Source organism: Lissotriton vulgaris, chromosome 4_1 (assembly GCF_964263255.1).
Source record: "Lissotriton vulgaris chromosome 4_1, aLisVul1.2, whole genome shotgun sequence".
Classification (NCBI taxonomy): Eukaryota; Metazoa; Chordata; class Amphibia; order Caudata; family Salamandridae; genus Lissotriton; species Lissotriton vulgaris.
Window position 1 is genome coordinate 925,873,265 of NC_141691.1, and position 21,393 is coordinate 925,894,657.

General features: G+C 45.9%; 1 protein-coding gene across 2 annotated transcripts in view; it reads left to right on the plus strand.

Annotated features, from left to right (window-relative positions):
* The window catches only part of LOC147722733 (NFX1-type zinc finger-containing protein 1-like), a 1,249,199-nt gene that overhangs the window by 34,763 nt on the left and 1,193,043 nt on the right, over positions 1-21,393 (plus strand). Inside the window, exons 2-3 of one of the 2 annotated variants that reach the window (XM_086965208.1) lie at positions 6,013-6,111; positions 19,998-20,054. In XM_086965208.1, coding sequence (XP_086821334.1) covers positions 20,030-20,054 — 25 coding nt within the window. In that variant the 5' untranslated portion in view covers positions 6,013-6,111; positions 19,998-20,029. The remainder of the gene's footprint in view (positions 1-6,012; positions 6,112-19,997; positions 20,055-21,393) is intronic. The other variant, XM_086965207.1, reaches the window with a different exon arrangement.

Consider the following 21,393-nt stretch of genomic DNA (forward strand, 5'->3'; position numbering starts at 1 on the left):
AAACATATCCACCACCAATCCAACCCATTCTCAGCAAACATCATTATGTGGAAGCGTTTCATTGACGATATCCTGATCCTCTGGTCAGGTCGTCCCAACTCACACGAGGCCTTCTTCATATGGGTTAACTCGCTGAATCCATATCTTCGGTTCACAATGTCTTCCTCGTCTAAAGAGATTGCTTTTCTCGACCTCACTGTACAACTGAAAGAGGGTGGACTCCAGACAACAATGTTTAGGAAACCAACAGACCGTAACAGTCTCCTACATTTTGAGAGCCACCATCCCAAAGCCTTGAGGAACAATCTACCTTTTGGGCAATTCCTTCGGATCAGACGGAATTGTAGTAACATTGCAGACTACAAGAAAGAATCAACCATCCTCTCCAGAAACCTACTAGACAGAGGTTACCCGAGAGGAGAGGTCACAAAAGCGCAAAAGCGAGCAAGAAACAACAACAGAGAGGCAATCCTAGAGAGACGGGAAAAACCACCTGTTGAAAATCAACCTATCACTTGTGTGACGACATTTACCCCATTGTCAACCAAGATTAAAAACACCATCAAACGTCACTGGGGAATCCTCAATACAGGGGATATACCTTTTGAACAACCTAGGTTTGCTTTCAAAAGGACACAAAATGTGAAGGACTTATTGATCCACACAAGACCGAAGAATAAGAACCAAAAAAGTTCCCAGCAGACATTATGGAACATGCCACCTGTCACCGGCCACTACCCATGCGGTAACTGTGGGGTTTGCAAATACACCACTCCCCACAAGACAATACAGCTCACCGACACTTTCAAGTGGGTTATCCAAGGGCACACAAACTGTAATACCACTCACTGCATCTACATGCTAACTTGCCCATGTGGTCTGAAGTATATCGGGATGACCACACGCGCAATTAAAACAAGGATCACTGAACACCGCAGTAACTTTCGGTGCAAAAAGTCACACACCAAGATGTGCAAACACTTCCTAGAGAACCAACATAGCGCCGACTGCATACAATGGGTGATCCTTGAGGCAAGTCCAAATTGCCCAAAAAACGCTCTGTTCCGAAAAGAACAAAGGTGGGTGCACCGCCTTTCTACAGACAGACAGGGTCTGAACGAGGATATCCCCTGGCATTCACTGTGAACAAACAATGCTTTGTCAATGGATTTAACCCACACCTACATAAACACTGAGTACACCACTCCATCATGGCCGCCATTACCTTGGTTACCACGTGATCCACACTTAGGGCGTGACCTGACGCCTACTCATGACGAGTCCACCTATAAATAACCCACACCCGCTAGCTCATTACCTATTCGAGCTCGGCGGTGATGGGTAGGTGACTCAGTACGGACACGGATAACCGGAGGTAAGTTTTGACAATCCCAGAGTTGCCAAACATGGTAGAATTTGACACCCTGAACTTCCCTAACCTTAGTTCTCCTTCTCTAGCCTGATCTAGAGGCAACCTCTGTTGTTCCGACCCGCCGAGTACTCAGGTGGTTAGTAATCCAAGACCTTTAGGTGAGTCTGATATTCACCACGTCAGTAATTGCCTTCCCTGATTAGAGTTCTCTCTTAGAGATAGCAGTTGTGTTTTTAATCACTGGTTTTTACCACTGTTTTAAACACCACGGACATAGGCATGAGAGTGTTCACTACACTACACACTCTCACTACACCACAGGCATGTTCGTATGTGTAACTTCACACACACCACTTTCACTTCACTGCACTGAGATGCTTAAATTGGCTGTTACCATTTATAATTTTTGACATTTATAAAGATACCTGCATTAATGTCTCTTTTTATATCTCCATACTTCAGGCACAGGATTCCCCTGAGGTAACACACTAGGTTCATGACACCAGCATGTCCTTGTTTTGAAAAACCCTCACTCACACTTTCACTAGGTCCTGAAGAATCGCGGGAAGAACCCAAGCGAGAAACATGTTGACCGACCATCACAACAGTCTAGTTTGAAACACGGCACGTAACTCTCCGTGACCTTACAAACTACACTTCACCTTTTTAACAATAGTAGGAGGACCTCCAGAATAAAGTTTTTTCCGGGACCCTCTACTATCTTTTAACCTTACTTTTTTAGGATACTATTGCCCTGGCCCACATGCCCTCACTTCATCAACAGGCAAGTGGACAAAAAGATCTCCGCTAAAGAGCCCCTCTTTGAGGTGAGCCCGTCGGGGATTGCACCGCCTCCCCGACGAGGAGCAACCGCCGATGATGAAGCATGACATCCTTCGGGGTGTGTGAGGCAAACATGTCCAACCTAATGGATGCCCAAGGGTGATATTATACCCCTAAGGTACAGCCCATTCCCCATTCCTCTTCCCTATTTAGGAACGGTTCAGCAACCCCGCTTGTTGTTTGAGTGCTCAAAAAATCTATCATTTTTTTTGATACAAAATGTGTACCATTATCGGACACTAATTTCTTTGGAAATCCTTCAACATTAAAAATCTTTTCTAGAAAATCAATTACTACATCTGTACTAGGAAATTTAACAAAATCATATGAAACCCATTTTGAATAATAGTCAGTCAAGACAATTAAATATTTCATATCTTCACATAAAATATTGTATGGTCCTGAAAAATCTATTGCTAATTTTTCCCATGCTTGTTCAGGCAACAAATTAGTAGAAGTAAATTTTTTTTTACTTTTCCAATGCTTGTCGGATAGGAGGCATTCAGGAAATTGGTTAACAAATTTATCAACAAAAGAATCCATGCTGGGCCACCAATAAAATGTTCTCAAAATTTTCTTAGTGCCAGACATACCTGGGTGTCCACAATGCGCTCTTTCTACAAGACCCTCTCTCAAAACATTGGGTGGGACAAAAAGTCCACATCTAGTTATGAACTCATTCTCCAGACTTAACTCAGAAGACACTTGTTGATAAGGTACGAAATCCTTACTAAGATTTCTTAAAGAATTTTCACATGCGTATAGAGCGGAAACAACTACACATTCATCATCATAGATGTCTGAAGCTCCAGTTTGATTTACAAGAGGAATTCTAGACAAACAGTCCGCCCTAAAATTAGCTCCTCCAGAGATGTGTTTCACATCAAAATTATATTCCTGTAATTTAGAAATTATCCTTACCAATCTCGAAGTTGCTTGGCCTGTGCCATTTCCATTCATCAAATAAATAAGTGGCTTATGATCTGTAAATAGATCAAAACGAGTTCCCCATAAGTAACTCCTGAACTTTTCTACTGCCCACGAGCAGGCTAAAGCTTCACACTCTATGGTGCTGTAATTGGATTCAGCTGTAGTTAAAGTTCTTGAAATAAAAGCAATAGTATTCTCTTTGCCCTTGACAAATTGTGTTAATACACCACCAAGTCCTACACAACTTGCATCGACAGTGACAACACACTTGACACCACAAGAAAAAGGTTTTAAAGCTGGAGCATTCTTGATCATATCTTTCACTTTTTTAAAAGCTTCGTCATGAATCAAAGACCATTCATACTTTTCATTCTTTCTGGTTAAACACCTGAGTGGTTCAACCACAAATGCATAACCATGCACAAAACGTGCATAGTACTCCCTAAGTCCTAAAAAGGATCTTAGTGAGTCTTTATCAACAGGAGCTGGTGCAAGCATAATTGAATCAATCAGGTTCTGTTTTGGTTTAATGCCCTCCTTAGTAATTGAGTGCCCCAAATATTCCAATTCCTGAACCAAAAAACTGCACTTTTCTTTAGATACGGTCATCCCTCTCTTGCTCAAGATGCTTAATACTTTTTCAAGAATTTTATTATGCTCATCCACTCCATTACCAAAAATGAGAATGTCATCTTGAAATGCCTGCACCCCTTTGATGTCTCCAAATAACGACTCCATAAGCTTCTGAAATACACTTGCTGCAGAAGCCAATCCAAAAGGAAGTCTCGTATATTTGAAGGCACCAAAGGGAGTAACAAAAGTGGTAAGATCTTGTGACCTTTCTGACAAAACAACCTGATGGTAGGCTGACTTTAAGTCAATTAGAGAAAATGAGTAGAATTTCCTATTGCCATAAGCATCTCTTGAATCAAAGGCAAAGGGTGGCAATCCACCAAAATGTTTTTATTAAGAGAGCGCAAATCAGCACACATGCGCAACTTACCATTTTTCCGTTTAGCTAAAACTACGGCTGAAACCCACTCAGATGAATTAGTAGGTTTAATTACTCCATCTTTACACAGGCTATCCAAATGTTCTTTTAACTCTTCTCTGACACTCAATGGTACATTTCTGACCTTATGTATCACAGGTAACGCATTTTCTTTTAATTTAATGTCATGCTCAACACCTTTCACACAACCAATTCTGTCCTCAAATATTTCTTTGTATTTACTAAGAATAGATTCCAAATCGTTTCAATAAATTTTTTCTTTGCAAATATCTATTGAAGCTATAGGAATGTCACCAAGAATAATGGGTGTATCACTACCAGGTTTCAACATGATACCCATTTTTCCTAAATCACGCCAACCAATTATATCTTTCCCTTTTTTAACAACATAAACTTTGGTTGTTATTTCCCTTCCTAGTAGCTCAACTAAACCAGTAAAGTACCCTAACATATTGATGAAATGTCCACCAATAGCTTTTGGATTTACATCAGCAACAGAAAGTTTACTTGGAAAAGGATAATTCGCATAAGTCATTTCATCTAAAATGGTTATTGGCGATCCTGAATCTGCCATTACTTCCAATTTGACACCTTCAATAATTGCTTCACCTAAAGGTGCTTTGAAAGTAATCTCAGAATCAATCAAATTTACATTAATCACAAGATTACTAATTTCATCCTCCATGTCATCCAATGCATTTACACTAGTTTGAGAAACATTCCTATTTTTTAAAATAGTTTTGCATGCACTTTCAAGATGTCCAATTTTTTTACATTTTGCACATCTCTTTCCATGTGCAGGACAATTAGGATTATTTCCGATGTGAGTCTTAGAACCACAACGATAACAAACCAGATTCTTTTTTGCAGAAATGGATCCTTTTTCCTTTCTAAAGTCTTGTACTTTAGTTTTAATGGTTATTGAACATACAGCTTCCGTATTATTAGTTCCTGTAATGACCTTAGTTGAAACTGAAGACCTTTCAATTCCGATTGCGATGTCAATGACCTCATTTAAAGTTGGATTCCTGCATGCTAGAAGACGTTCTTGTACTTTTTTTGAAAAACAATGAAAAACCAATTGGTCCTTTAAGTAAGTATCAAGCATGTCACCAAAGTCACACTTTGAAGCTAAGATGCGTAAATTCGAAACATAGTCTTCAATACTTTCCTCAGGCAACTGTTTTCTTTTATTAAAACCATGCCTTTCTACCATTATGTTAGGCTGTTCATGAAATCTTTTTTCCAACCTTTTAACTGCTTCTGTGTATTCATCCCATGGAATGAACTGACCAGGTGGTGGTTCACTTTCAGGCATGTTGTCAAAAATTTCCCTTCCAGCATCACCTAAGAGTCCATATAAAACAGCCTTTTTCCTTTCCTTAGAATAATCTTTACCATCTATTGCAACAAGATAGCTTTCAAAAGATTTATGCCACTGTTCCCACCTAACTGGCGGTTTACCTGCATTCTGTAGAAAAGGATTTATTTGATAAGGTTGAATTTGATAAGCCATTGTCAAATAACACCCTATATGTGTTTATTAAATTTTAGGCTAATTTGAAAAAGGACTCTTTTTTTTATCAACAAATGTTTTCTTCTTGCTTAAAACAAAACTTTAAAGCATTCACCTTCCATTCCGATTTTAAATTAAAAAGAGTTGCCACAAACGATCTTTTTGTTCTTTAAGTATCAGCTCGATCTCTTCAAACTGCAATTTATTACGATGTTTACATGTAATTGCAAATGGCCGCTGCGTGGGGTCACATCTATTGACCTTGCGTGATGACAGAAACGCTCTGATGACGTTGATTGCCGAGCGCGTAAGCACGCTCTGTTTTCCTTGCCCACACAGCTCTTCTCATCTCAGCGTGCGAACACGTTCTGTTTTCCTCGCGCACTCAGCTCCTCAAGACGTTATGAACACTCACGCGCTGAAGCACTGGAACACGAGGTAATTTCAAAAAAAGCGCATTCAACTTCTTTCCGACATACAATGTATACTAATTAGGTAAATCGATCTTACCAACAGTATGTAGTCGATGCCTTCAAAAGTTGTCAATCTTCTTTCTCAAGCCTTATTTTAATCTCGGTGGGTTAAATTAAACTCAACTGCCAATTTAAAAAAAATAGATCAAAATATCGTCTCGATCCCAATCCATCGTCGCCATATTTATGTTGTATTTAGCAATATAAACAACATTAAAGGCAGGAGTTATGTTAGAGAGATTTATTAAGAATAAATCAATAAAAGTAAAACCCACAAGATAAGGCTATGAAGAGCGATGCTGTCGTGTCCAAGTAACGGAACAGAATGACACGACAGCAGAACTCAAACATAGAACACAGAATATTGTACATGTCATTAAGGAACACAACACATGTCATATGCGGAATAAATTAAAGGTACAGATACAACACACCTCAAGAGCAGTAGCGGTCCCCCCCCCCAGCGCCTTGAAACCCTCATGGGTGAGTAGCATGCTCTACAAGTGTATTGACTGATTGATTGCTAGGGTTACAGAGACGTTTTTAGCCAAGGCATGGGTAAAATGGGCAATTGCCCAGGCCCTCCACCTTCCAAGGGTCCCCTCTTATGTTATCCATATCCCTTTTTAAAACACCAAGGGTATACAATTGGTTGACTGGTTCACAAGTGTAGTCAGAGCATTAAGAGAGCTTTTATGGCATTGGCAAAGTGGGGCCATCTGAAAGTCTGGAGCTCCTTCTCAACCCTGTGTCTGAGCTGGCTGTGTTGTGCTAACAGTCCTGCCCTGATCACCTCAGCTACTGCTCAGCATTGATTGTTTAACTATCTTTTTTTTGTGTAGTTATTTTTAGTGAGGGGGAGACGGAGGTGATATGTAGGAATCTGTACAGAAATTTTTCAGAGACGTATTAATAATGTTTTTTATTAAAAAGTTTAGTTAAAATCAAAATAGTACCTCACTTATGAGTTATGGGAAAGGGTCATAGAGATTATTTGTGAAAACGTGAATTCACACGTTACTGAAAACACATATTGCCATACAGACTTCTGGTGTATGAATTGTAAGTACAATTGGAGCTTGGTCCTGTATGTGGCACATACTTATGTTTTCTTATATACTCACCTACTTTATATCTTTACCATTAACATGTTGGCATACAGTTCCTCCCGTCATGAGATCTTCCTAAGCAAAACATTTTTAGAGCATTTGTCTCTCCAAGTTTCATTTTTTAAAATAGTATATTCCCACAAGCAAAGACAACCACATTGGGTCTGATTCTATGTCAGGACCGGAGGCTTCAGATTATGCTATATCTTCCTTCGCTTTATTAACATAAAGAAACCACAGCAGCTTAGGAAAAGATATAATAAGAACAAAAAATGCTTTAAACATAAAGCATTAACGTAATGTTCAACAAAAAATCAACAACAACTCCCAAGAGTCTCTGTCATAATCATAGTCCACAGTCCTTTGTCACTGTTCATCATCCCTATATAACCGGACTTCCCATCATCTTCCTCCTCTTTCTTCGCTGCTCCCGCAGCCAGATAAGTGTTTTCTATTTTTGTCTTCTTTATTGTACTTGATTGTCTTGCGGTCTTTGGGGACTCCTTGTGTGGTTTATTCCCTTTCAGAGTCCCCTAGTTGCGGGAACGTTCTTCGTTCCTACGCGACTTTATTCCCACTCGTGTGCGGTGTGTACATAGACCGCAAGGGGGCGGCCTGTCGTCTCGCCGACCCTCCGGCGCGCCTCCGCAGTATGAGGAGCCGCGCCGTGGGGTCTGCTTGCGCAGGGGCCGACCCTCGCGTACCCCTCTGACACCTGGTGATCCGGGTCTGTACTTTCACAATTTGACGCCCTCTGGGGCCTGTATAGCGGTTTCGACCGCGTGGATCGCCTTCGGGCGAGATCTGTGCACCTCTTTAAACAGTGTGTGGCCTAGCGCGCTTGAGGGGTACGTAGACCCGGTCCCGGCGAGGAGGGTCTGCGCGCTTGGGGGTTGGTGCAGCCCACCTGCCACGTCAGCTGGCCCAAAACGTGATCGCAGCCGCTGAGCCTGCCCACATTCGAGAACTTTCTCGGTTGCCGCCCTCTGGGGTGCCCCGCATTTGCCCTTGGTTCCGACATGGAAGGGGAGTATGAGGAGGAGGCCTGCCCCTATCTGCAGGATGATGAGTTTTATCAGGCGGTGGACAGCTCCATCTATCGCTGTGTGACGGAGGTGGTGGGGCCCATGGAGGACCGCCTCTCGGCCCGCATCGTGGAGGAGTGTGCCAAGCTGGCGGCGGCGCAGGGGCCGCCGCCCCCCGTGCTCCCGGGGACGTCCGGCGGGTTGCCACCCGCTCCGAAGAGACCCCGGAGTGAGGGGCCTTCATCGGAGTCTCAGGGCGTGGATAAGGACGCCTTCGAGCGTCTTCGTGACGCCTTCTTGGCCAAAGCGACGGCGGTGCCTCCGACGCCCTTGGTGGACCCTGGCACTTCGGGCGGTCTGTCAACGGCGCCCGCTTCCCCGATCTACGATTCTCCGGACACGGATGACGACGGGGAGTCGACCCGATCTTGGCTCCCGGCGCCTTCGGGAAAGGAAATGCCCCGAGATGAGTCGGGCATGCTGGACCCGGACGAGATTGTCCACCCCCGATCCGCGGCCTGGGCCCCGGGGGAGACAGTGGCGAAGTTCGTTGCGGGCCGGCTGCGCAAGCCCCTGGAGAAGGAAGCGAGGGGTTGCCTGCGCGGGGAATGTCCGCGGCCTACTCTGGAGGGGAAGGTGGCTATGACCCCGGAATTGGACCCCAAGATGGCCACCTTCCTGGCGAAGTTCATGAAAGACCCCAGGAAGGGGATCGATCGGTCCTGGCGGGCCTGCCAGGACAAGCTGTTGGATGCGGTCGGGCCCGCCACGAAGATCCTCGACATGGCGGAGGAGGCTCGAGCAAATGGCACCGCCATTTCACCGGAGGTGCTCTCCAACTGGGCCCAGAGGGTGATCGTCTTCTTGGGCAACGCCAACTGTGCCCTGTCCACTGAGCGACGGCGGTCGCTCCTTATTAAACTGGATCCGAAGCTGGGGGACCTGGCCTCGTCGGAGGCGGGTGCAGTGGCCCAGGGTGGCCTCTTCGGTGAACCTTTCATCCGCGAACTGGGAAAGTTCGTGAACACGTTCACGTCGCTGGACAAGGCCCAGTCCAGCATCAAGAAGGTGTTTCACCAGCGTTTTTCTGGAGGGGCCGGTCGCGGCAGGGGCCGCGCGATCGGCCGTGGTCAGCAGACCAACAACCGTGGACAAGGCTCCGGAAGAGGTCAGTACCAGACCTCGGCCAACTACACCAATTTCTACCCCACGAGGGGACAACGCTATGGTGGAAGAGGATTCCAGAAGAAGTCCGGACAGGGACATGCCCCCGGTGAGTGTTCTTTGCTTGGATCAGGTTCCGATTGGGGGGCGGCTGGCAAGCTTTTACGGGGAGTGGGAGTTGCTCACTGCCGATGCTTGGGTTTTGCAAACTGTGAGAGGTTTCCATATAGAATTTCACGACCAGCCAACTCAGATGAGGCCCCCGCGCCCAATGGTTTTCTCAGATTCCGACGCGCGATTGATAGACGGGGAGGTCTCGGACTTGCTGCGCAAGGGAGCCATCCGCCTATCAACGCGCCACCCGCATGGGTTCCTCAGCAACGTCTTCTTGGTAGACAAGACGGATGGGGGCAAGAGGCCTGTGATCAACCTCAAGGAATTCAATGGGTGGTTGGTCTACCGTCACTTCAAGATGGAGGGGATCCACCTCCTTCGGGACATGCTCCTCCCTCGGGATTGGATGGTGCGACTGGATCTCAAAGATGCCTACTTGGTCGTTCCCATCCACCCCCCTCATCGTCGTTTCCTACAATTCCTGTGGGACGGCAAGGTGTTCGAATTCACCGCCCTGCCGTTCGGTCTTTCTTCGGCCCCGTGGTGCTTCACGAAGGTCCTTCACCCGGTGGTGGAGTTTCTCAGAAGCCAGGGAGTCCGTATGATAGTGTACCTGGACGACATCCTCCTCATGGGACAGTGCCCAGAGGTGCTGGCGGGACAGCTGCGTCAGGCTGTCGGCCTGCTTCAGAGGCTGGGGTTCGTTGTCAACGGCTCCAAGTCGGTCTTGGTTCCCACTCAGCAGATCACCTTTTTAGGTTTCGTGGTGGATTCGGTTCAGGCGGTCTTGAGCCTACCGAGTCGGAAGGTCGCAAAGATACGACACCTGCTTCGGCAGACGATCGCGAAGGATCGTACGTCACTGCGTCGTGTCGCCAAGGTGGTAGGCCTCCTATCGTCCTCCATTCAGGCGATTTTCCCCGGCCCGCTGCACTACAGGGCTCTTCAGCGCCTGAAGGCACAGCATTTGCGCCGTGGGATGTGTTACGACCAGTGGGTTCCCCTCACGGACGAAGTGAAGGAGGAAATGTCATGGTGGCTGTCTCACATGGAGGCATGGAATGGGCGAGCGATCTTCGGGTCGGCCCCGGACTTGGTCATAGAATCCGACGCCAGCAGGTCGGGCTGGGGCGCCCGGTGCGGGGATTTTTCCACCGGCGGCGCCTGGTCGTCAGAAGAACAACAATTGCATATCAATTGTCTGGAGCTCCTGGCGGGCTCCTTCGCGGTTCGCTGTTGGACCAAGGATTCGGTCAGGGCTTGTGTCCTGCTCCGAATGGACAATGTTTCGGCGGTCCGATATGTGTACCACCTGGGAGGTCCTCGGTCCCGCGCCTTGGCGGATTTAGCGAAGGACTTCTGGGATTATTGCCTGTCTCGTCACATTGCGGTGACGGCGGAGTATCTGCCAGGCCAGTCCAATCAAGTAGCGGATTGGCACTCTCGACATCTCAGGGATGCCAGCCAGTGGAAACTGGATCCGGGAGTCTTCCGGTGGCTACACTCCCTTTGGGGCCCCTTCTCGGTGGACCTCTTCGCGTCCCGTCTCGACCACCAGCTGCCGCGGTTCTACAGCTGGAGGCCGGACCCTCTGGCGGAGGCCACGGACGCGTTCTTGCAGGATTGGAGTCGGGAACAGCCGTTTGCGTTTCCCCCGTTCTCCATGATCATGCGAACGGCGGCTCAAATACGCCGCCAGGGTGCGGACCTGGTGTTGGTTACACCGCTGTGGAGGTCTCAAGTATGGTTTCCGGTTCTTCTGGAACTTTCCTGGGATTTTCCAATCCTACTCCCCCTGTTTCCTCTGCTCCTGACGAGCCCGGATCAGGAACCTCACCCTCTCGTCATGCAGAACACTCTCCGCCTCGTGGCGTGGAGGCTCTCAGGAGACGCTGGACGCTCCCGGGCCTTTCGGGGTCAGCTGAGCACTTGCTCTCCAAGGCATGGGCCGATAGTACGACGAAGCGTTACAGATCCGCTTGGCTTAAGTGGATGCGTTGGTGTTTACGAAGGGATTTGGATCCCATGGTCGCCGGCCTTGTTCCCGTGCTGAATTTCCTGGCCCATTTGGCCGATAAGGGTTTAGCGTACAGAACGATCAATGCTATCCGGTCGGCGATTTCTGCGGGCCATGATAACATCGATGGCCATCCGGTAGGGGAACACCCTTTTGTGTGCCGGCTTCTGCGAGCGGTTCGCCTCGCACTGCCGCCAGAACCCAGGTACTCCGTCCTTTGGGACGTCAATTTGGTTCTGAATCTGTTCCTGTCGTGGCCAGCGAATTCTTATCTGTCTCTTAAGGAGCTTTCGGCGAAATTAGCCATGTTGTTATGTCTGGTCTCTTGTAGGCGCGTCTCGGACGTGCGCGCGCTGGATGTTTCTGCACGCATTTTTTCCCCGGATGGGGTTACTTTTACGGTGGGCCGACGCACTAAGACGTCGTCGCGTTCCATTTCTTATCCAGCCTTTACTGACACTCCTAAGTTGTGTGTCGTGCAATGCCTCAAAGCATATGAGGACCTGACCTTGGATCTGCGCCCTCCGGGCGAGCGTCAGTTGTTGATTGCCCTTTGGAAGCCACACAAAGCTGTCTCCTCCCCCACTATTGCTCGGTGGGTGCGTTGGGTCATGCAGGAAGCGGGCATCAATACTTCTCTCTTTGGAGCACACTCCGCCAGGGGGGCCATGGCCTCTAAGGCGTTCTCGGTGGGTGCTCGTCTGGAGGACCTTATGCGTGCGGCGGACTGGTCCTCGGATTCCACCTTCAAGAAGTTTTATTTTAAGCCAGTGGTGGATGTAGCTCAGTTGGTGGTAAGTAAGCTTTAAACTAGCATAATCTGAAGCCTCCGGTCCTGACATAGAATCGAAATTTGCCTAGCTTACGTAACGGTAAGTTTCAATTCTATTAAGGACACGGAGGCGAGGATTATCCCGCCCGGACTACGGTGGTGTCTCTACCCACCCGTATGGCAGTAAGTAAAGCGTTTTCCTTTACGTTGTCTATACTGTGTTGTTCACTGTATGCTCCTCGCCTTGTAACTTTTCCTGGGCCACCTCGCTGATGCTGTTCCTTTTTTGGCAGGCAACGACGGGGCTAAACAGGACCAATGAGGCTTAGCGTGATCTGCGCGAAGAAAGAGGAGGAAGATGATGGGAAGTCCGGTTATATAGGGATGATGAACAGTGACAAAGGACTGTGGACTATGATTATGACAGAGACTCTTGGGAGTTGTTGTTGATTTTTTGTTGAACATTACGTTAATGCTTTATGTTTAAAGCATTTTTTGTTCTTATTATATCTTTTCCTAAGCTGCTGTGGTTTCTTTATGTTAATAAAGCGAAGGAAGATATAGCATAATCCTCGCCTCCGTGTCCTTAATAGAATTGAAACTTACCGTTACGTAAGCTAGGCAAATTTCGATTCACAAAGGTAAACATACACTTCTGTGTAAGTTTACATTTGTTTGGGATTCACAAAACTGCCTTTTAATCCTAAATTTACGAGTGTGGAGACTCCGCAGTCGGGACGAAGAATTCGGCACATTAAAAGATACAACATGCCTATCTTTTTATGTGCGATGTTCTCCACCTCGACTGCAGAGTCTTTAGCATTCGTAAAGTAACAATTAAAACTCAGTTTTGTGAATTCCCCCAAAAATTAAACTTACACAAAATATAAGTAAGTTTACCTTTGTGATTCAGGCCCAGTAAGTCCAGTGTATAGTCCTCATTCCACTAACTAGTGCAGTGTACAGCTGTGTCACAATTTGTTTTAGAACAACCTTCTCTGTGAGTTTCATTTTTTAATAGTATATTCTCACAAGAAAAAACAAACACATTTAAGTCCGGTGTATAGACCACATTCCACTTACAAGTGCAGTGCACAGCTCTGTCACTTTGTGTGATGAAATACTGCATTGTGTCTGTTTATGTACGGAACCAACTGTGTGGACCAGGTAGCTTTCAGCGTTGCTGTCCATGCATAACCTTATCTATGTGTGAGTGAGTTTTGCATCTGATGTTCCATATTCTGTGCGAGGGATGATTGAACTCCTGCTGCATCTATCTAGTGTCAAGGACACTTGCATTGCTGTTGGCCACAATGGTCAGTTGTGAGTGTGAATGGACCTTTCAGACTTCCATTCTGTGGTTGGCAATTTCTGTATTTGAGGGAAATTTGCACTGGTGATGCTTGCCCTTTCTGTAACATTACTCTACTGCTGCCTGAGATGTTCGCTCTATTATCTATACTGTGCTGCCGCCATACTACAAGTGCTGTAAGCTATAATTACCTTGTTATACCGCATATGAGATATCCACCACGTTTGTCTAACTCTAAATAACGCTCTATATCTTTAGTATACATCTACTTTGAGGGATGCTGTTGTTGTTACATACGTAGGTGACAGATTTGCTGGCTGATGCTTGAGTTTTTGAGGCCTGTGTGTGGGATAAATTTGATGTTGACAGTCTGAGGTCGCACAATCTGTGTCACTTTGAGAAACAAATCAGAAGGCTTAATTTAAAAAGTGGCCTCCACTCCATGGAGTTGATAACCTTAACATTAGTAACTTTAGGATAACTTTCATGTGTGAATCCTGAGCCTGTGTTAAGATCTGGGTAACCTGAGACATAAATGTGTTGTCAAAAGCTTACATGTATGGAATTAGGTTTATATGAACAAAGTCAAAAACTATTATTTCCGTTCTTACCCCAACTAACTACCTCAAAAAGTTGTAGCATGTTTGGTTGCTTAAAAAATGTGGTGTAGATAACATAAAATGATCTAGACAAGGCTGCAGTACCTTCCACATTTCCCCACAGTACATTCCACATTTCTCTTACGAGTGGCAATTAAAAAAACAAGCATTTACAATGCAATGGTCTCGGCTTTGGTAAAGTTAGAGCTATTGGCACTGCAAATGGCATTTTTTTTTTAAAAACAGAAATAAATGGTATCATTTACAATGGTAATAGGTGAGCATTAGAGAGTAGTAGAGAGTATTAGCGGACACAGAGCCACACACACACACAGACAGCGCCACACACAGACAGTGCCACACACAGACAGCACCACACACAGACAGCACCACACACAGCTCTCTGTCCAGTAACGCCCTAGGGAACAGAGGCACGAAAAACCGGATCACATGCAGGGAACAGAGGCATAAACCTAGCATCCATCACTATTGTCCATTGTTTTATCAACAATTCATTTACGAAAGGCAAACAAAACCTGAATATTCCAATTCTAAACAGTGCCCATTGTTCGCTGCACCTTGAAGACAATCACTTGTTCTGTTTCACTACCCAAAAGAAAGCAAAATAAAATATACATATAAAGGGTAAAGCGTAATGTTGTCCTGGGCTACCATCTCTAGGCCTGGTGATATTAACAAACTACTCGACCTTTGGCCTTGTGGTTTATGATGTCACCATAAGCCCTGGGTGGCAATAGTGGACACGATCACACCGTTGCCCTTTATCTGGTCTCTCCCATACGCCGACTTCCTTAAGGAGAGACCTTGCATGCAGGTGTCAATGGTCAACGTCTCCTCTACCCCTGCGGTGATTGTGCTCTAAGCTTTAAACAGGGCCGATTCGTGACTTCCTCCGACTTTGCAACGTTGCCTTCACGCTGCCCTCCCGCCCCTGGCAAACCTGTTAATTACCCTTTACACATACAAATCTCACCCCCTGGCCAACCAAACGTCTTTGTGCTCAGTAATGAATCGCCCCAGCCCCCTCCTTGGAATTTGCGCCCCTCCCTGTGCAGACACATGTAAATGCTTTTTTGTCTGTGGAGCTCGCGCCCATGAATAAATCCCCGACCACCCCCCCCCCCCCCCCCCCCCCCCCAAAGTAAAAGTCTTGTCTCACTCGGGCTTGAGAGGTGCATCTTCTCCCTGGTGAAGAACTGCAGTCCGAAATCACATCCGTGTACACAATGAGAGTGAGATTAAACACAGATAACACTGGCCATTGCTGTAGCGCCCAACGCCCTCTTGGCGCTTGAATAATGCTCGTCCACTGGCCTTTCAGTGATCTCAGATGAATGAAAGCCGAGGTCGGTTCTGAGGGGGTCGAACCCACAGCACCTCTGCAGCAGGCGCTTTAACCCACCAAACTATCTCCAAGCTCCACGGGTTGCCAGTATGGCTCCCGTGAGACCATGGGGCGGGCTTCTGAAAACCAGGGGCTCATGGCTGCAAGCCACCACTTCGAGGTGCGTTCCCCTGTGTGAAACCGATCCGCAGCTTTGAGGACGCGAATAACAATAAATACTGTTTTCAGCTGTTCGTCCCCGTCATTTGCCTTTGGTACACACAGCGTCTGAACACTTTCTTTCACTTTGTGTAATCACCATGGGCGCCTGCATTTGTAAACGTGATCTAGATTGAGACATGTTGTCTAGAACGCGCAAGTTTGTTCAGCTTTTTGTTTACGTTTACCTACATTCAATGTCATTGGACCGGTTAGTTAACAGACAGACTGCTGGTTAAATCGCGTCTGTCCGTATCCAGCACTAGTTCATTCTAGCGCTTCGATGACCGTTGTAAACAGCGCCACGATGCCTCGCAAGGTGGAGGACACCACTGAGAGAGGGGGCGTCCAGGACAGACAGAGGGGCGGCACCGGCCCTTCCAATGAAGCAATCGCGAGGAAGGTGTTTGGCATCGAAAACTTTCTTTCTGGCATTGTGTGTTTAATAACAATTTTAGCGAATGTCGTTTTGTATGGCTAAACTTTTTTTTTGTTTTTTTTACTGTATGTAGTGTTTTTGGGAAAACCACTTAAACGAACACCTTTTTCTTTACACTGCACGTCCCCCCTTCCTCCTTAACAATCAACATGATAGAAGCAATTTACGTGGTGAATGGGGTTCAAGGTGGGAAGATTTGCACATCAAAAAAAAGTCGAGGCTTGTGTGAAACCATACAAAGCGATGGACCCAAGAGTGAGGCAGAATTGCCCATGGGGTCAAGGCACCTGTTGCTGCTGTGTGCAACATTCAGCTTAGTCGGACATTCTTACTGGGCTGGCTTTGTCCCCGAGTTTGAATTGGGCACTGTGTGAATTCCAGATGCCCCAGTGCTGTATGGCCGTCCCCTGAGAATGAGTTACGATGCGAAACAATGTCTGACGCTCGCTTAAATCCATCTAGACTGCACTCAAGCCAACATCCATCAAAAGGGGCATTTTAATTTAAAATAAACACAAGCCTTACTGCACCACTGTCCCTTATGGGTACAATTAAACGTACAAAAGATATACATAAAAAATAATTACTTTTTATCTTTTACAAAGTCATGCAATTGATAGCACACAAAAAATATCTATTGGTGCTTTTTACTCAGGTACTTTTAGTCCAAAAGTCTATCTACCCGGTGCTTTCCGTGGCATGTCACTTTACACCCTTCACAACCAATGGCAGGCGGCACGGGCAAGCAAGCGTTAGGGAAAGCATTGTTCATTCATTGCTTGGCCTCTGTGCTGGAAGCCTGCACAGTGGGTGTGTTTTTAATTGCTCGCTGGGAACGAGTGGAGGGCGGGGTCTGTCTGAGGGACGGCCAGAGATTCACCCTGCAGAAATGTTTATTTTCTTTTATATAGTGCGCGTGTAGTCATAGCTGACGTCAGAGCGCTTTGATAAAAGGCACAGTAGACACTGTAAACTATGTGCATTCAGATTCGAAACAATCGAACCAGGGCGCCTCGTCAGGGGTACTAAGTGCTAAATAAATAAATAACCTTTTACTCCTGTGTTCATCACAGAAGTGCCCTCTGGATGAAGGAAAGTTGCGAGTGAAGTTTTTGGTGAATGATGCACTGGGCCAGGGACAGACTAATTTGCATGTACCCAGGTTCTGAGCTGGGATGGTGCAGTGAGCTAAAAAACAGTGATGGATCAAGCCCTGATCTTTGGAAATAAGCGTGGAAGGGTATGCTCAGATGTGAGTCCCTTGCTCACTGCACCATCAGGATTCAAGCAAGCCAGGCCGAAGACGGCTGTAATGCCAGAAACCGGTCCCCGGAAGCTTGTTTCCTTTCCAGTAAAATAATTGGCTTGGTAGTTTGGTCTGCCCTGTTCCTATGATGCACTGGGCCAGGGACAGACTAATTTGCATGTAGCCAGGTTCTGAGATGGGATGGTGCAGTGAGCTAAAAAACGGTGATGGATCAAGCCCTGATCTTTGGACTGGGTAGGAGTGTTCTGCTTAATTCAGATACTCTGTCCATCACCACCCCCTTTTCTGAATCGTTTTGTCCACCATAAGCGTGGAAGGGTATGCTCAGATGTGAGTCCCTTGCTCACTGCACCATCAGGATTCAAGCAAGCCAGGCCGAAGACGGCTGTAATGCCAGAAACCGGTCCCCGGAAGCTTGTTTCCTTTCCAGTAAAAGAATTGGCTTGGTAGTTTGGTCTGCCCTGTTCCCATGATGCACTGGGCCAGGGACAGACTAATTTGCATGTAGCCAGGTTCTGAGCTGGGATGGTGCAGTGAGCTAAAAAACGGTGATGGATCAAGCCCTGATCTTTGGACTGGGTAGGAGTGTTCTGCTTAATTCAGATACTCTGTCCATCACCACCCCCTTTTCTGAATTGTTTTGTCCACCATAAGCGTGGAAGGGTATGCTCAGATGTGAGTCCCTTGCTCACTGCACCATCAGGATTCAAGCAAGCCGGGCCGAAGACGGCTGTAATGCCAGAAACCAGTCCCCTGAAGCTTGTTTCCTTTCCAGTAAAAGAATTGGCTTGGTAGTTTGGTCTGCCCTGTTCCCATGATGCACTGGGCCAGGGACAGACTAATTTGCATGTAGCCAGGTTCTGAGCTGGGATGGTGCAGTGAGCTAAAAAACGGTGATGGATCAAGCCCTGATCTTTGGACTGGGTAGGAGTGTTCTGCTTAATTCAGATACTCTGTCCATCACCACCCCCTTTTCTGAATCGTTTTGTCCACCATAAGCGTGGAAGGGTATGCTCAGATGTGAGTCCCTTGCTCACTGCACCATCAGGATTCAAGCAAGCCGGGCCGAAGACGGCTGTAATGCCAGAAACCGGTCCCCGGAAGCTTGTTTCCTTTCCAGTAAAAGAATTGGCTTGGTAGTTTGGTCTGCCCTGTTCCCATGATGCACTGGGCCAGGGACAGACTAATTTGCATGTAGCCAGGTTCTGAGCTGGGATGGTGCAGTGAGCTAAAAAACGGTGATGGATCAAGCCCTGATCTTTGGACTGGGTAGGAGTGTTCTGCTTAATTCAGATACTCTGTCCATCACCACCCCCTTTTCTGAATCGTTTTGTCCACCATAATCGTGGAAGGGTATGCTCAGATGTGAGTCCCTTGCTCACTGCACCATCAGGATTCAAGCAAGCCGGGCCGAAGACGGCTGTAATGCCAGAAACCGGTCCCCGGAAGCTTGTTTCCTTTCCAGTAAAAAAATTGGCTTGGTAGTTTGGTCTGCCCTGTTCCCATGATGCACTGGGCCAGGGACAGACTAATTTGCATGTAGCCAGGTTCTGAGCTGGGATGGTGCAGTGAGCTAAAAAACGGTGATGGATCAAGCCCTGATCTTTGGACTGGGTAGGAGTGTTCTGCTTAATTCAGATACTCTGTCCATCACCACCCCCTTTTCTGAATCGGTACCCATTCATAGCATGCATCAATTCAGTCATAAACTCCGTAAGCATGGCCTTCACCTGCAATTGAAGCACAGCAATTTTTTTAGCTTAGTGTTCAAGAACTACATTGTACCAAGAAAAGACATAGTCTTTCATGTTTATGGCTATTTACTTGTATGAGAACTCTCAAAATAAACCTGCACAGAGCTTTTACTTTCTTCAGAAGCTGCAGAGCTAACACAATTTTCCTCCTTAAAGGAAACCTTTTATTTGCAAACTCCCTGTTTTGTTAAAGTGATTGGAAACAGAAATTCAGACAAGTTGCAAAACATCTATTCTGCACTTTTAGATCTTATCAAATAGTTTTTTACAGTTTGTTTTAATCAAATGACTTGAATACAGTTATTTTGAGAAAGTGATTTCACATAAGATTTGTTGAACACATTTATTCGATTTAGATTGTATTGGAATTTGTAGAGTGTGTTTTCCCTGAGGGTGTCAAAGCGCTAGCTTTAATTAAAGAAGCAATGACATGCAGGAGTCATGAGATTGTAACCTATTCTTCCCATGAACCACCCAGCCCTCTTCCTACTTTACCCTAAAATAATTTGTTTTTTTCAATTTAATTTGCTTTCTTTTGATCTTCTTGTCAATCAGTCGAATTGTTTTTCAGATAAATTGGTCACAGAAGTTACAGATTCAAACTAATTGCATTCCTATATATTTGATTTAAACTGATTGTTCATTACCATTTGAACAGGCCTAGCTTTTCCACATATGTATCAAAAATAAAATACATCTCTTTTCTTATTTCCAGAAGTCATCAAACTTAAACATTATAGTAGGATCATGACTGATAAAGAACATCTTTATGGTAAGAATTTAATGGTTTTTACTGGAAAGTAGTTACATCTGTGATCATTGGTCAGGTGAAATGTCTGTATTTGAGGGCATGCAAAGTACTATCCTCTATTCTATCCATAGTCTTTCCTTTTTTTGTTTTAGCATGTCTATGTTAAACTAAAATGCCTAAAAAAATAAATAAAAGCTGTTTGTTCTGTACCTCTTTTACTCCTGCTTGATCACTCTTCTGGCCCATTCTTTTCAAAACAATGCCACTAGAGAACGCAGTTGTCGCCCATCAATCTTTGAATTTACGTTTCAGACAGATTCAACTTATATGAGACAACATCACATTTGACTTTTCCCTATGTCTCTGCCCCAAAAATGTAAATCAGTTGTATTCCTTCTCTACCATCAGCATGAAATGATGAGACTTCCACTATAAAAAAATTAGGCTACCAACGAACCGCAATTTAGACTACTTACATGCTAATGTCAAGAAAGACAATTTCCCCACAAATATCAAAGCACAAGGCTCCGAGACGGGCTCTAAGGTTTGGTTATGTGAACTCAAGTTTTTAGAAAGGAAAGCCCTCACACAAAATGTCATGTGAAAACATTAATGGTTGGTTGATGTATCAAATGTGTTGTTTATAGCTGGTTTGCAATTTTTGAATGATGTGATGCCTATGTGGGCTTTGCGGTGTTTTATTATAGTGATCCAGGCCATAGTTTTATTAGAACCCCAACACTACACACACTAAGCCTGTTTGAGGAGGGTGCTTTTCTGTAGGTTTAGGGACTGCAACAGGTTCCCACACTTTAGATTGGGGTGGAGATGTGGGTTCTGCTTCTTGAGTTGTAGGAGGTGGTTGGGTCTCTAGGAAATTCTCTGGCTACCCATGGGGAACCAATTGCAAAAACAGCAAGTGATGGACCGAATGTGGATCAATGTCACACATTCCCCCAGTCAAAAGATCTGGGCCCAAAGCCATCGTTTTTTTGCACTCCACACCACCCTGGGTTAGACAATGGCGATATGCAAATCAGCTCTGACCCTGTTGCCCCATGGGAACAGTCCAGTCCGAACTACAAAAGCCATGTCCTTCCCAGAACGGAATCAAGCATCCGAGGACCGGACCGGTTTCGAGGTAACACCTCTCATCAGCCCGGCTAGCTTGACTCCCAAGTGGTGTGGAGTGCCTGGGACCCACGTCTGGGCATCCCCAGCGCACTTAGGGCGGCAATTGCAAAAACAACAGGTGATGGACCGAATGAGGATCAATGTCACACATTCAACCCAGTCAAAAGATCTGGGTCCTAATTTTTGCAAACTCGCTATAAGTGTACTGGGGATGCCCAGACGTGGG